This window comes from Varroa jacobsoni, unplaced genomic scaffold (genome assembly GCF_002532875.2).
Source record: "Varroa jacobsoni isolate VJ856 unplaced genomic scaffold, vjacob_1.0 scaffold_502, whole genome shotgun sequence".
Lineage (NCBI taxonomy): Eukaryota > Metazoa > Arthropoda > Arachnida > Mesostigmata > Varroidae > Varroa > Varroa jacobsoni.
Genome location: NW_019213404.1, coordinates 124,315 through 140,359, shown reverse-complemented (window position 1 = coordinate 140,359; position 16,045 = coordinate 124,315). Strand labels below are relative to the sequence as shown.

The 16,045-nt window shown below is 40.0% G+C and overlaps 1 protein-coding gene across 12 annotated transcripts in view; it reads left to right on the top strand.

Annotated features, from left to right (window-relative positions):
* The first annotated feature begins 727 nt into the window (after positions 1-727).
* The window catches only part of LOC111260991 (uncharacterized), a 30,309-nt gene continuing 14,991 nt past the window's right edge, over positions 728-16,045 (top strand). For 8 of the 12 annotated variants that reach the window (XR_015311300.1, XM_022834134.2, XM_022834128.2 and 5 more), the window contains exons 1-3: positions 10,477-10,608; positions 11,086-11,336; positions 14,000-14,206. Coding sequence is in view for 11 of the 12 variants with exons in the window: in XM_022834134.2 (XP_022689869.1) it covers positions 11,150-11,336; positions 14,000-14,206 (394 nt within the window). In the remaining variant the exon portion in view is untranslated. Of the gene's footprint in view, positions 1,018-1,061; positions 1,786-10,474; positions 10,609-11,085; positions 11,337-13,999; positions 14,207-16,045 lie in introns of those variants that run through there. The other 4 variants (XM_022834135.2, XM_086968528.1, XM_022834129.2 and 1 more) reach the window with 4 other exon arrangements.

Sequence of the window (16,045 nt, the reverse complement as noted above, 5' to 3'; positions counted from 1 at the left end):
TTGTCATTATCACAAAGTCTAACGTCAACACTGTCTAGTACGTATACTGTGAACTGAAAGCAAGTTCTTCCCTCTGATGTTGTATCTTCTAGTCCTACTGAGGCCAAGCAAGTCCTTCGAACGAAAACAAAACGTGATTATTTTAAGATGACCGAAAATGCTGAGCCGTGAAACACGTACCTGTGGCCCGCGTCAAGTACCATTAAGCATAGCCCCCGTCCTTGAAGTTGTCAAGGTTAAAATTAGACATTCATACGAATCGATCCGAATTTGGCCGATTGTTTTGTTTTGAGCTGGAAGTAGTGATGAGGATCAATTAAACCTTCTCCCGATGGAGACCTATTTCCGCTACACACGTAGATGCTTATGATATAATAATAGTACATTTAATTATAGGTTTTTTTTGCCTATCTTAGATATGCTCACTTTGCTTCGCTGTACTTATTAAAACTGAACGCAAAGCGCGTTAGTCTAGGCCCCCTAGTCTGGCATCATTTGTTCTATAATTTTGCCCGTTATCGCATTGCATCCGGTCAACTCGATTTTAAGATGATCCCGCGATAAAAGCTCTTATGGTACCACTTGTTTACAACCATTTTTATCTGTTATTAACTGTATCTGTCCGCGGAAGCTTGATGCGGTCCTGGTAACAAGGGACCATTGCGGCTGGAGCGGCGCAGCTGATATCACGCAACGACTAGACAGTCAACCAACTATACTTTCACATATCGAGGATGTAGAACGAAGCGGCGGAGTATATTATGGCGCGAACGAACATCACGCGATATTCGCCCATCTCCTTTCGGGTTGAACCGCTACTGCCGTTGCTGGGTTTGGATAGTTCCGGAGGTGTCTGTTACACAGCGGACCTAATCAAGCTCCCACAAACGGTCAGATATTAGCCAAAGTGAGGAGAAGCCTCAGTTACTCCCGCCGGGAACCTGTCAGGTGAAGAAATACACAGCAGATGAAGGTCGAGGTGGCCTTGTTGTTGACTGGTGCCTGAGTTCGTCGGAGGTACGTGACCTGCTTCCTTGCGTCACTCCTTGGATCGTCTCACCTGTTCTTGCCAATGGTTGGCTAAGGAACAATTAGTGTAGTTTATACTGTACAGCCGGTAAACTGCTAGGATCTTTTGTTTGTTCCCTTCTGCTTCCGTTGTATTTCGGGATTATATGCATTTACATTTGTTCGCTGCTGCGCTTGTCCACGATTCGGAGAATTAGTGGCAGATATCGGTGAATATAGTGCGCTGTTTATCTTATCCAGCGTCGCGTAAGGACATATTCTCTGTTTAATAAGTGCCCCGTCGCTCGACAGTACCCGTTGGTGTGCCGTATCGCCGATCAGAGATCAGGGCAACAACGTACGCACCGCTACTACAACAATGTATTGCGGTCGTAATTAACAAATGCAATTATTTCGTTCGCTGACTGCAAAGAAACTTATCGGATTCTGGTACCTAATCTTTTCTGATGATGATGATCCGGTGACAGCCAGAGTGATTATGCTACGACTAGCTTATCTACTAGATACTAACATTGAAAAAATACTGTTGCCCCTTGTCCGGTGATCAGATTCGTCCTTCATTTTTATGTCTTCGATTTCAACCGGTGTAATTGATTAAAACGAAGCTGAGCAATGGAACAAATTATTAGAATTTCAACATGTATTCCGAAATGTGATGGATGATGTCAAAAAACAAAGACTTGCATAGATGAAGAACAACGTATACGCCATTAGTTAGTGCGTATAAACGATCTAATTGCAAAACAACTCGTTTTGGTAGCGTTTTCGTTCTATCAGTTTCATAGTACTGCCATGTAGTATCGCATTTTCAACAAAAAAGTAGGATAAATTAACTCGATACAAGATTCATTATAAGGATAGACACAACACAAAGTTAACAGCCAAGGCTTAAAAGGAAAAATATTGCCTATTATATATATATATATATATATATATATATATATAGAATATATCGAGCACCTTAGCCAAACTATAAAATTTAGTCACGAATGAACGTGATTGTACAAAAATGCACTGCTATTAATCATATTTCTGGGTTAAAGTAAAAGGTCAGCCATTTATTAAGTGCCCGAGAGGCGTATAAAGACGTTTCCGTAAACTAAGCCAATATATGGACAATTATACTTCCTCTTTATCTACGTAGGCTTAAATAGAATGGAGTTATAAAAGATCTAGGAGACTGAATCCCTTACTTGTGGCCTAATTATGCCTCACGACAAATGAGACTCCACAGTGACATGCAATGATTTTCACATGAAGCTTCTGCATGTTAAACCAGGGGCATTATCATGTATAATATTTGCAGCAACCGTTTCTCTAAAGTATGATTTAACTGATACTTATTATTTACTGTGATCAGGAAATAGAATTTTAGCTTCCTTGTTCAACGTCCCGTTCGTCGTTGCTACAGTCTAGCTCTTCATGCGGGTAAAAACGGGCCCAGTTGGAATACCCAGATGGAGCTGGTATTTTAGTCGGTCAGAGTGCTTTATGGATGTCATCACATCACAACAAAAATCCTACCGTCAGAGTGATGTTGGCTCAGAGCTTCAACACCTTTTGGCAATGTAGCCCTGCACAACTTCCCCGCCGCAGACATAACACTCACATAGGGATTATCCCCGTGCTAGAAAACTGAACGCTATACTAATGTAATTAGCAGCGAACTTTCAATGCTGCTATTCGTTGCGACCAGAGCAGAAACTATTACTACTTGTGAGTGTATACGAGCCTATATGTGTATCAATGCTGTGAGCCCGTTTGCGCAGAAGATGTCAGCCAATATACGTGAATATGGATACGTAGCAACGTTTGTTCAGCTCATAACTGGTTGTCAACGTTCTTTCCGAAAAGCTAGCGTTCAAAACCTAGGGCGAGACTTTTTGGACCAACTATGGTACCACACGTTTTCATTGCGTACATAAGTATGTGCCTTCAGCTGGCGGAGTGTTGATTGACATGTCTCCAATTCGCCACTGCGTGCATTGATTTCAAGCAGGAAACGATTCCGACCTGTCGTCCGACGCAGTTCTTGTAAGTCTGACATTGACGCGCTTGCATAGGGATTGCTTTGGCATATTTTTACTTACAGTTTAAAAGAACGGCCGAATCTATCTTAAAAATAGAGCAGATCTCGTTTACCCTTGAACCACAAATATTTGCTTCTAAGTTTCCTTTTACATGATGGAATGCCTATTTAGTAATTAGGTTTACATAGATCTGGTTGCTCGCGAGCCATACATCATATGGGAGCACGAACGAAGTAACGATACCGGAAACAGCAGTCGCTGCATAAAGGGAAGCCTGTTTTCCAAAATACGCTATTCTTCCTGCCCCAGAGAAATTAGGAGAATCCTTACTTAAATTTCCAGAGCTTGGGAACGTTTAGCAAAAGTTTTGATCACCAACTTTTTGTTATTAGAGCCACAGAGAGTGAATTTAAATGTTGGAATACCTGACTAAAAATGAAATCCTAAATTGCGTTCTATTTGTAAAAGTCAGTCGCTCAAAGGAACAAAGAGAGAGTGTTACAACAAAATTATGAGAGTTTTTAGAAAATGGAGGCAGTAGAAAGAGTGGCTGTGGCTAAAATACTGGTTGAGTCATGTACCTAACGTACTTCTAGCACTACACCGATTCGGGTAAACGTTGTCCTTGTAGAATTTTTGACCATATATTTTTGGATGTCCGCCAAAATCGATCGGTGTTTTGTCCAATCGATGAGGACACAAAACTTTTCGTTAAGGCTTTATGTTACTTTGGTCTTGAAAAGCCCTTAAACGCAAGTTTGCTAGCAAATACCTATCAAATGGATAGCTCTTTTAATTCATGCTATCTAAAGCCACTTGAAAATCGACGTACCTAGAATATTATAAATGGCCTAGCATAGAGTGGGGCCTTTCTTCAACATATATTACATGCTCGGCTAGACGCCAACTTGACCAGAGTCTTTACTCCACTGATTCTCTTTTTATAGTCGTGCTTCTGGCCATACCGATTTATAGAATCCGTATATTCCTTCGTATGCCAGCCATGAAAAATCAAGCACATATATCGAAGGAATAGTTAAGCCGAGCAAGGAGATACTGTAGAGGACATGTCGTTTTCCATATCAGTCAAATCAACAAAATTCGACCATATTTTAAAAGGAATTTCCATTACATTCATTCTAATGAACAATAGCTACCTGAAAAAATGTTTTAATGTTGACTATAAGGACCGCATACGTTTTAACGTTTTAGTTAGGTAGATATGTCCTATAAAAGTAGTTAGGCAAAGAAAATACAAACGCGTTCTTTTGCGAAAATGAATACCTTTTTAAGGTAGTCGCAAACGTTGATTGACTGGTCGCCTAAAAAGCGCAAATTTCAATCTTTATGGTGAGCAACAAACCAAACAATATGAATCAAAAAATATTATGCTTCGATCATGCTCAATAATGCCTTATATATGCGCAACGTTAGCCGATGAAGAGCAACTACGTCTGCTGCTATGGACCATGTCAGCTAAAAATCCGTTGTAAGGACAAAATAGGAGATACACAACAGAGTAGACTTACGGGCTCCGTAGGCGAAACACTTTTTCACTAACTAGTGGCCTTTGGCCGCACCATTTACATCGTCTACCCCGCTAATTGTGACGAATGTGAGGGCAAATATAATTAAATTATAAGCTTCTGGTTTCAAGTTGAAGTGCCTTCCGAAGGAACGATGAGGAGAACATGAGCGACTGCTCTTCACGGTCTGAGGAGCTATCAACAGCCGCTCCTCTGACATGATCGTTGAGAGTAGAAAGCGGGCGGGCGAACGAGCAAAATGTGCCACAAGCTGGTAAAACCAGTGGGGTGTGGGGTAGGTAAGCCTGGGCTAAATCGCCAACTTCGTATCTCTCCATTGTCGCCTGTGCCAGTGTGTGCGGGGCACATGGCGAGCTCTCGTTGTCAGCCCTCGTGGCAGCGGGGTTGGGGACTATTGCTACAAACACACATGTGATTGAGTTTGGTCTGCCGCAAAGATGGGAACTTAACTTGGTCAAATAATTGACCTGATTGGTACGTTTTGTTTCGGCATTCGACCACGTTCCCCTAAATTGCAGAGCTCAGCAAACCGCTCGCCTATCATAGTCCTAGGGATCAGATCGGCCTAGTATCTATCCAAAACGATCCTGAGGAAAGTCTTCTTGTTTTTCGGTGCTGCGCATTGCGCTCCATTCGCGACAAACGTTAACCAATTACTGCTGCAAATGTGCCGCGTTGCAGCGTACTAACTCGTGCCCATCGTCAGCTCCTCATCGTGGCTATGCGTAGTTATGCCGGTGACACCGTGCGACATGTGAATTGAAGATGCACAGTGTTTCACCGCAGCGATTTTTTTTAGAAGTTTCTCTTATTATTTCATGAGTCCTGGGAGCTTATAACTATTGCGTTGGGAAGATATTTTCGTAATTGATCATCGTACGTATGATGGTTAACCTCACGAACGAGAGTCTCTGTGTCTAGATACGTACGAAAATATTAAAGTTACTTCAGTTTGATTCAGTATCCAGGCTATCTCCAGGTTCTGAGCCAGTTATTCCCGAGAAGTGAACGATAGTAATGCTTGTTCATTTAATGAGATGATTTTTTGCGCGCAGATGGAATCTTATAGGTCAGAAGGTGAACTTGTATCTAGTAAATTTTGTATTCGTCTGTTATATGGTTTTACATATAATACATACATTTACATATATAAGTTTAACATAAAATATCTAACTGTGTTTCTGTTAAGTGGTGCTAATTAACTTACATGTAATCATTGTATCTATATGTAGAGATAGCGACTTTCACTGATCTGTTCCGAATAAAGGACTACACTGGATAACATTTGAGATATTACAAGCCGGGGATTAATCAATATAGACAGAGTCTAGTTTCAAAGGAGTATAGCCGGTTAGATGATCCGATTGATGTTGGGGCCTACCGTGTGTTTGGGGTTTTCAATAGATGCAACAAACGAAAAAATCAAGCTTGCCTTTTTGCTTATCGATCCATGTTATCGTACGATTCTATTTGAGGATTTTTAAGAAACGTATTTTAGCAAGATTGCTCACGCGAGTCGCTCGCTAACTGCTAAAAATGACTGCGGATTACGTTTACTTGTAGTATCATTTTTACAGTACTACATGTTTTTATTGCTGTTGCATTCATTAGGCCTAGCTCTTCTCGCTCCTTTCAACTAACAAGGATCTCTAACACGATAGAAGTAAGTAAATAGCGCAATTTTGAAGAGGTAAAAAACCGAGATGGTCGACAGAGCTAGACTTAACATTAAAGTCTCGTATTTGTCAGTGGCTGTAAAAAGGCGAGCAGCGGTTTTTGGTTGCATGGGACGGTAGGAACTTATCGTAATATCAACAAGCGCGGTAGAGAGTACAGTTCAAACACAATACAAATAAGAATTGTCTCGTTCGTGACATAGTTTCTTCTCATTTGACCTTAATATAACACCTCTCGTTGTTGATGCTTTTAATTGTAAGTGTAGTTGTTATTTACAACTTGCTGAACGAGTTGCATTTTATTGAACTTTCACGCTTATACGTAGATGGAAAATGCCCCGTTCAGGGTAAGAACGTGTGATAAGTAAAGCTCCGTAATATAGCGTTTGTGGGTTACAAAGTGCATGGCTCATCATTTCTGTATGCTTTTAAGAAGTTTTTTGAGGGCCTCTTGGATATTTTCTGTTAGTTCTGTATTGCCTAATGATAACATTTATATCCGTTGTTAAGGCTATTTGCGGCCCATCTCAATTGTGCGATCGTACCTGAGCCCGAAGCGTGTCTCTACGCTTACATATTTAAACCTCGAACAGCACTGAAATAACGTCAAAGTGACGGAGAGTGTTTATACCCTCACGAAGCTATAGGTAGTTGAATCTGGCGAGAATCTGATGTGTTTTGCTATCTACATGATGCAGTAGCCAGAAGCGTCTTTCATTTTCCTTGTGCCTGCCAAAGGCCAGCCAAAGACACTCGCACATATCCCTACCATTGCGCGTTTTCTATATATGAACTGGGAGCGATGAAATCTCATCATTTAAGTGTTTACATCGGGTCCTTTTGCATGTATTGCAACGGAAAGCTTTATCACAGAGTTTGGTCAAACGCTGCACCCTTGGGTCATTTTCTCAAGGATTGCGTTGCCACAACAATGCTGAGAAAGCCACCTACCTTTACGATACTAAGCGTCATGGAAGGTTTTTTTTAGGTTAATTCTATTAGCCATAACGCTTAGAATTAGTATAGAGTAATTGCCCCCGTGGTTTTAAATTCTTGTATAGATACTCCACGTATTCATATGCTTACATGGGCTTTCACCACTCCGAAAATGCGATACCCAGACACTTTTGCACCCCGGAAAAATTCTGATTAAAGAATCGATATTCTGGCAAAAATAGAAATTTAAAGCGGCTTCTACCTAGAAAAGATATAGCGTCTTAGAAACAGAATTGTGTATACATGGTGTTGTGGATAGATTGGAACTCGCAAGATTATTTATCCTACCGGGGATGCCCGTCATTCGGGAAGGGGATCAGTTTTTTGCTAGCGTAAACCATGAGGAACTTAGTTCTTGCTAGATGAGCGAACGCGGCAAAGGACTAGGAAAAGTAAAAACGACAGGCCAGTAGCATTCTTGACGAACCTGTGATGCCAAAGCAGCAGGTTTTCCTCGATTTCTTAGAAAAATGTTACCCAAATGAATCGGAACCCCTTAAACGGAGGCGTCCCGTTGTTTAGAATAATAACCCACAACCAAATCTAGGTAACCATCAAGCATTTGCACTCTCATTTTGCACAGTATCAGAAACCATTTTATCAGAAAGACAAAAACATGACCTCACATATGCGTTTCGAACAGCTAACGTAGGCAGCCTTACCATAGAAATGTTCTATTACAGTCCTTTTGAGCGCATGGATTATTTTATGGAAAAACATGCTTTATTATTATTCCTTACTAGTGTAATCTCCATGAGCACCCTAAATAAAGATTTCTTTCGCCACATTGAAAACTTGAATGCTTCATTTAGGAACGAAGTTAATTGCATAGCCAATATATGAAGCTCTGCAAAAACTACTTGCAGAGTGTCTACAATAGTTTGTTCATTTGATGAAAGGGTTTGCGTCTTATTCGTCGATGTGATTTGTTAGCTGGATTTAGGATCCATTGTTTGTTTAAGAAATGGGTGTATAGCAAAGCAAGCAGTGTTACGACCCCTTCCTATTAGACAATGTGGCTGGCTCGGAATGGATACGCGAGGTTATGATTTGCCTCTAGACACAGTGCCTATTTAACCTAGATAATCTACTTGGGTTACAGGACACGAATGAAATAAGATAAGTACCAGATTTCTTCCCTCGTAGACTTAAACTTTCAAGTTATTCACTTTCTAAGTAACAAGCACATTTGAAAACTAGAGGCATCAGTCAGCTAGCAAGTACAATGCCTTCTTTTGCAATATTCTTGGCGGTTTTACGCGAAAACTAAAATCTATTTCTAATCACTGGTTTCGGACATCACTACAGATGGTGCTTTTTGACGACTAAGGAAGTTATGGTACTGCCTTGCCGTTACATACGTATAATGTACACACTTACCAAAATCAAATACGTCTTAATAGTTGTCACCATTATGTAAGTTTAGCTAGACCATCTCTTCTAAAACGTCTAAAAAAAATGATTAAATTAAGACAATACTAAATAGCCCGTAAATAAATCCATTTAACGAAATGCGTTGAAGAACGCCTTATTTTTTTGAACGCTTCGTGCTGTTAAAGCAAATGAAGAGTGTTCTAGAGATTTCCAAAGCGTAGTTGATACGCTCAAGCCATTGTTCATCTCGAAGCTAAAAGGTGTGTGGTACACAATGGCATCACTGTTCAATATCTATATATCTATCAAGGACAATACAGCTTGTACAGTGGCACACGCAGTTATGTGTGTCATAAACGCGTGAGACATCTTCTCTTATAAAGCCAACTGCTAAAAGTAATGCGTGGCCTTTTCCCGAAGCAGGACAGAGTTACATTAGCTTCATATACCGAGCGCTTCTTCGCCCGTATAGGAAGCCGCCATTATAACCAAGGGTTTCTAGCCGGCGTCATGCCATACACGCTAGCAAATGAAATCTCTGAACCTCATAAATATAAGCTAAGTATTAAACGGCTAAGTCTGCTATGGGTCAAAAGTGCTCTACCAATAGAGGCTGTAAAGCACACAATTCTACGTAACACTAGAACACTTCAAGACGGAATCGGGATACATATAGTTGTACTGTTGGATCAGAAGTGTCGATGAGAGAAGCCGTTTACCGAATCTTATTTGATGAATCCTTAATTGTCTTTCTCATATCACCAAGTTTTCGCATGGTATCAATCATCGGAAACGATCCGGAGAGAATAATACAATATTTCTCTATTGGAAGCGGGCACTTTGAAATCGATCGAAATTCTCTAGGAATGATTTAATAATGTTCGCTAAATAATATTTAACATCTCCTTCAGACCCTCTCCTTCAGACCCACTGGGGTTTGGGCTATTTACGATCTAGATCTAACAACATGGTGCGTATATATTCTATGCATTAATTAGAAAGACGGTTATCATAAAAAAAACAAAACAAAAAAACTATTTAAAATAATCTTTCTTTTTTGCTATCCATATATCTTTTTGATACTAATTGTACCTCAAATGACATTACAAAGCGGAGGATTGCTGCCGCCTAGTACCGTTCAATTACGTCGCATCTAAAGAAATCTAACGAAATTAAATTTTGCCCTGATAGCGGGCCGAAAGTTTTAAAACTGTAAAATTGTGTAAAATAGCCAACATTCAAAGAAGCAAAAACACCTGGAAAAAACTTATCGTTAGAATTTATCTGAACGGGCGAATTTGCAACTGATATTCTGCCCTTGGAAATTGCCGATCATTGCAATATAAATAATCCAGGTGTATCAAAAATGGTTCTCGATTTAATTCTTTCTGAGATATTTAAGTTTAAAACCCTATTGTGAATTCGTTACTTTGCCTCATGCAAATATTCTTTAGATATTTCAGAAGCAGCGTCAAAACTGATAATAGCGGACGTCATCTATTTTGGGGCAAAAAGTTTTTTCCACCGTGAAGTTTTTCGACGGCGAACATTTCGATGAAGCCACACTCTCTTACGCCAGGATGGCTTTGCCTTGTGTTAGAAGGGACTGACTGGCTTTATTGTGGTATTAACGGATGAAGGCATGCATGCTACAATAGACATCCCGTCAAAGATCCAAACGAAACACACTTTAGACATGCATATATATACACTCGACACTTGAACCTAAGCTACCAAAACTACTAAGCTGTATATAACGTCCGTTATATACATGGAATTTATTGTGTGTAAATACTCTCATTTTGATTCATCTGTTTTTCAGATAGTACAGATTTGTGTAGAAGACGGCTAACTGCAGCCTGTTTCGCGGTTACTTCCTCGTTACCCCCTAGCCGATGTTCATCAACCACCTCGAATGACACTTATCAGGAAAACGACATCCATTGATCGCTGCTGGTACTCTTATTTTTGCAAGAACTTTTTTTACGTCTATCAAGTTCATATTGGTTATTTTAATGATTTTTTTTTTCTTTTAGTGAGGGCCGATGTCCTTTTATGTTCAAGTTAGGTTAAGACATTTACGATGATTTAGTAGGAAAAGGTGGTCGCATACGTTTTTGCTTTAATAGATTTTTGTCTAGGGTTAGCTGTGGATACCACTGGGAAAAGCAGGCTTACTCGACCTGCCGTTATCTGTGTTATCACACATATCTCTGTTGTGTGCTGCTCCTTAAATTGACAGACCTCTGCAGCTATATACTGACATGAAGTCTTGTATCCACGGGTATCGGATAGAGAGAGAGAGCCAAATCACTCCCTAACGCCCTTACTACACTCAGAAGTTAAAATCAAATTCCAAACTACACAAAGCTAGTTAAACTTATTACTACTGTAACTATAAATCGATTTTTTATCGTTTTTAAAAATTGATAGTTAGTCACTCATCCTCATTCAGCTACGATAGCTGTACCCTGTTTGCCCAGCTAAGTTGAAGGAAATGCCTTCCTACCCAGCGGGTACGCCCGACAGAATTCCCCACTGGGTGCGACTTCTTGACCATGTGCTAGCATTGACAATTGCCTGTCCGTTGGTGTCTCTTCTCTGGTGCGGAGGCTTTTTCCTGACCGATACGTACATCTACCCCAATGATAAGCCGTTCGGCTACTGGTTGATCTTCATCGTTGGTAAGCAGTACATTTAAATTATCCACACTCATTCTGTATATTTATTGCCATCGTCAACGATGGAAGAATTATCTCATTGAGCAGTAAAAATTTTTAGGTAATCACATTTTGTCACACAAATGTAAAAAAAAAAACATTGTTCATCACGACGAAAAGTCCAGCCCGCATTAAGAATAATCTGTAAGGTTCTTTTTGCTGTCTGGAAAAAGGCTTTTTTTTTTTTTTTTTAAAAGATATGAATCACTTAACGTATAAGCCAATCGACAGCCGTAATTTTTAGTATTACATAAGCAGTACTCGTAGTATATTTTAAAACGATGAAACTATTAGGTGTCGTTTGTCAGCGAGCCTTTCATGTGCAAATAATGCCAAACCAGCTCTGGAACAATGATCTTTTGCATGTTTGATCAGGACATTGAAATAGTTCAGGTTCATTAGGCCTGCGTAAAGTAACTCCATAGCAAGGCAAAAGGGAAAAATTCGCTCGCTCTGTAGAGATTGTCGCCTGAAACACCTTTCGCAATGCAATTTAACGAGCTTTTTTAAGTTAAACTTTCATAGAAGTTAGATTTGTAATACGCTGATAGCCGACGGTACGATGCCACGAATACAGACTTTATTAGGCTGCTACACAAGTTATGCGCAGATTTTCACTGCATCTCTGTTCTAATGTCCCTGTTTGTTAGTGGTCAAGTATTGTAAGGCTTTTTTTCTGTTCTATTAGACTATTATAATCAAATCATAAGTTCTCTCATAAAGTTCAAGAATGGATATATTTGGCGGTAAATATTTTCAGCTCTACGCAACATTTGGTCGTTGACAGATGATCAATTAGAAATAGAAAGCGTTAAATAAAACAAACATTATTTATTTACGAATCTAACAATAGGTGAGACTAATACTCGTTAAACGCCCGCTGGATTTTTAAAAACTATTAGGTCCCCGGACTAACATCGGCTCAGTAGCGAGGATCTTCAGACTCATACCCATATCGGTGCTCATGGGCAAACTCATTTGTTCCATTGTTGTCCTGTTAACTGAAGCCGATAAAACGCAATTATAAAGTGACTTGTCGACGAGAAAATTTTCATTCGAAAAAAATGTTCCTTCGCAAAACTCGTAGCTATTTGTCCTGCACTTCTCGTTCCCGTAATTATTCGTTCAGAGCCTGGATTCTAACTACAGCAGTTTCCACGGTGTGAGTGGCGCAGTGAACCAACATATGTCTACTGTTGGGCCTTGAATCACGGTAGGATGTGAACGGAACGACGCGCAGGGCACGCGTCAACGGTAAATAGAACTTTTGAATATTGTTTCAAGCCAATGACGTTACTGCACACTATTTAGAAGCACAACCTGCGACGGTAAAACTTTTCAATATGCAGACTTTGTGTCGGTACTAGTAGCATACTTATTATATTTAAAATATACGATAGCTCACAGCTAAAAGGGAACTGCTGCATGAATAGTTTTCTATTTTTCACTCATAATAGTGTGTCTCTAATAAAGAAACCTCCATACAGAAACGCGTCAAACTTTGTTTATAATGTAACACTGCTGCAGTTTATCTGCAGATGAGTGAAACTATCCTCCCTATGTAAACGAACCAAAACACCAGAGGTAAATGCAGTACTTCTGTGTTATTAGGTTTTCAGTATGCTGTTTACAATCGACACCAGTATACGATAAGTTCTTGAGAATTATGAAACAATGTTTTTTTCGAACTTTTGGGTACATAAGTGTATTCAGCATATTGCTTGATATGGGCGGGAAATTGAAACTGATCTTTTCAAGCAGTAAAAGTACTTACTACTGCACGCCGGAAGGATCGTCCCTGAAGCGATATACCGAAGATATCGCCGCGAAATCCATGCTAGGAATTGTACACCATCGTATGACTGCGTTCTAGCTGGATTTTTACATGAGTTTTCTCCTATCCCATAAACAAGCGCCAAGCGAACGTGTTGTAGCTCGCATATGAACTTAAACTACCCTAAGCACTGGTTACTCTTGCAAAAGGCTTGTTATTATTGTTACGTTCTTGCGTTGCTTATTGAGAATATCCAGCTTTTATAGGGGATTTTGGGCTAGTAATGTTAAAAGGTAGAAGACGAAATTGTCTCTTATCGTAAAATGTAAAATAAATACATTATACAGGTGCCAGTGGGCGGGGCTTCATTGACGCAGATCTATAACGCCTGAAAGCTTGCGAAGGTGCACAAGTCAAAAGCTTTTCGAAATTTCTTGCAGTGAACGATAGCCGCGGTAGCTGATGGTATAGTTTGTCACTTGCTTAAAAGGTCGATTATTTTGCTACTGGAGGCATACACTTCGTCCAAATAAGAACAGCTACAGTTAACAAGCTGGACAAACACGCTATGAGAACCCACTGGAGACGGCTGGGATTGTTCGAAAAAAATCTTTCTGTTTCAAAAAAGCTTTTTTGTGGTTTTTTTTTGTCTTTGTGGTACAGCCATAGACAAATCAGTTTGCTCGATGGCTGATAGTCAGAGCTACAGTTCACAGAACTGTTGGCCGGTCGTCCCAAATGGATAACAGCCAATTTTTGTTATTGATACGTGAATAGATGTAGCTCGCCATAGACAATACCGTTGCCGTAATTTACTGAATAAATCACTTTCTGTGCTCTGCTAATTTTACAGGATCGATGCTGTCCCTTAATGTGCACATTCATTGCGATTCGTTAATTGCTATATCTGCCAGGTGTCCTGATTCCGCGCAGCTCTTGCAAAGGCTCATAGGAATCGTCCTTATCGTGACTATCGTCTTTCAATGGGATGGGCTCTGGTGCCTCCTCGATTACTACTTAGGTCATACGCAGATATCATGCTTTTACTGCTGGGCACTGGGTTAGTATTTTTGATTGAGGCAAAAACAAAGGAAAGACACCTAGACATGTTTGATGACGTATGCTTGTAGAGATCTACGCTTGTAATAAGGTTGCGAAGTTCCTAAGCATGAGATAATGCATTATCTATGGTTCTGTGCCAATTTTGTTTTTGAAACGGTGGGTCTTTTAAGGATAGGTCTAATAATACTAGGGCCGAGATCCTAACTGCACGCATCGAACAAACAACTCAAGCTGCACTTCGATTAAGTGAATTACTTACGAAGAATTTTGAACACTAGCATAAATAGAAGACCAGCATCAGGCTGGTGAATGATGATGGCGCTAAATATTTGCCTCTGAAGATTAGTTGTATTTGTGGTAAGTTTGATTTATCTTTTAAGCTAAACACATTTATAACCTAAATAAAAACCAACAGCGCTGATTGTTGTATCAAAAATAGCCTTGACAATGGAACTTGTAAAAAAAAAAAACAAAGGAAAAATAAAATAAGTTCTCAAAGGTAGGGCTGTAAACATTTTCAGAACACTTGTTGACCTCTATGTTGGTCGATGGCCGATGACTTCTAGTTGATTCACTTCAATGTCGTATGGTAGTGCAGTGATGATGTGTTTTCTTACAATTACCTAGTGGTCTAGAATTCGGGCATATACACACTTCGTTTCGTATTAAGAGCCATTGGTCTGAAGCAATGGCGAACGAACGTAACATTTCAATTTTAATACTCGAGTACTTTTTCCGACAGTGTGAAATTTCGTATTTGTCGGCGGCGTAAACTGTCGGCAATGAAAGGACATGACGCTCACCCTCATAGAGGACCCCTTCCTAAACCTTGTTTTTAGTCGGTTGCGGTAGAGTAGAGCGGACCTACTTTTATTTTCACGAAAACGTTTGAATTCAAAGAAAACCAGGCCACGGGTTCTTAAGCCCTTCACGGTGCGGCTGGCAGCGTTTTTTCGCGAAAAAAAAAATTGACTTGTAAGAGATACTATTTTTTAGAACAGAGTAACTATACGAAGTTCTTTTGGTTAAAGTTTGCCTTTAATGGCTCGATTCGAACCGGGTTCGAACCGGACAATTCGAAGGGAGCAATGATTAAGAATGGAACGATTCGCGTACATGACTGTTTTTAACATCATCTTAGTTGAATTCGGGATCGCCCAAGTACGTGGCAGTGGAAATAAAAGCCATATTAAGCTAGGGGTAAACGTTTGACGAAATTCTTCAAGATGGAATGGTGCATTATTTACAATTATATGTTAATCTCCCTCTGAAGTGACCGGGATCTAGTCGGACTATTTTAAGTTTTATGTCTAGTGCTCAAGCTATCTAAGGTATTGTCTTGAAAGGTCTGCTCCTGGCAGCATGAAACGAAATGTGGTATGCCCAGATTTGAAACTAGACAATTATATACCCCTGAATCTATTAGGTAAGCATGTTACCACCGCAGGAATTTAAAAGTAACAATGCTAACCAGGACGGCCGTTTCACGCCCGGCCGTTTAAAGTCGGCTGTGCTATTTCTGGCTGAAATACGTTCGTACCGTGTCACAGGGCGCTTAAAGGCCTAGTCCTGTCGAAAATAACAATCATAACGATGACATTGCCAGATTAATCACGATGCACAATAAAAATTGAATTAAACACAATTGCTTAACTAACTGCCGTTAGCTAGCTACTGGACACTTTCATTTTTTGTCCAGTATCTATCTCTAGCTAGTTAGAGATGGGAAGAAATGCTAGCTTTGATGTACGGAGTTGTTTGTATCTTGCCGATGTCATGTTAATCTATATTGGAAGTAGACGGGAGTAGGTTTAAAGTAGGAGGTCTAGGGGTAAAT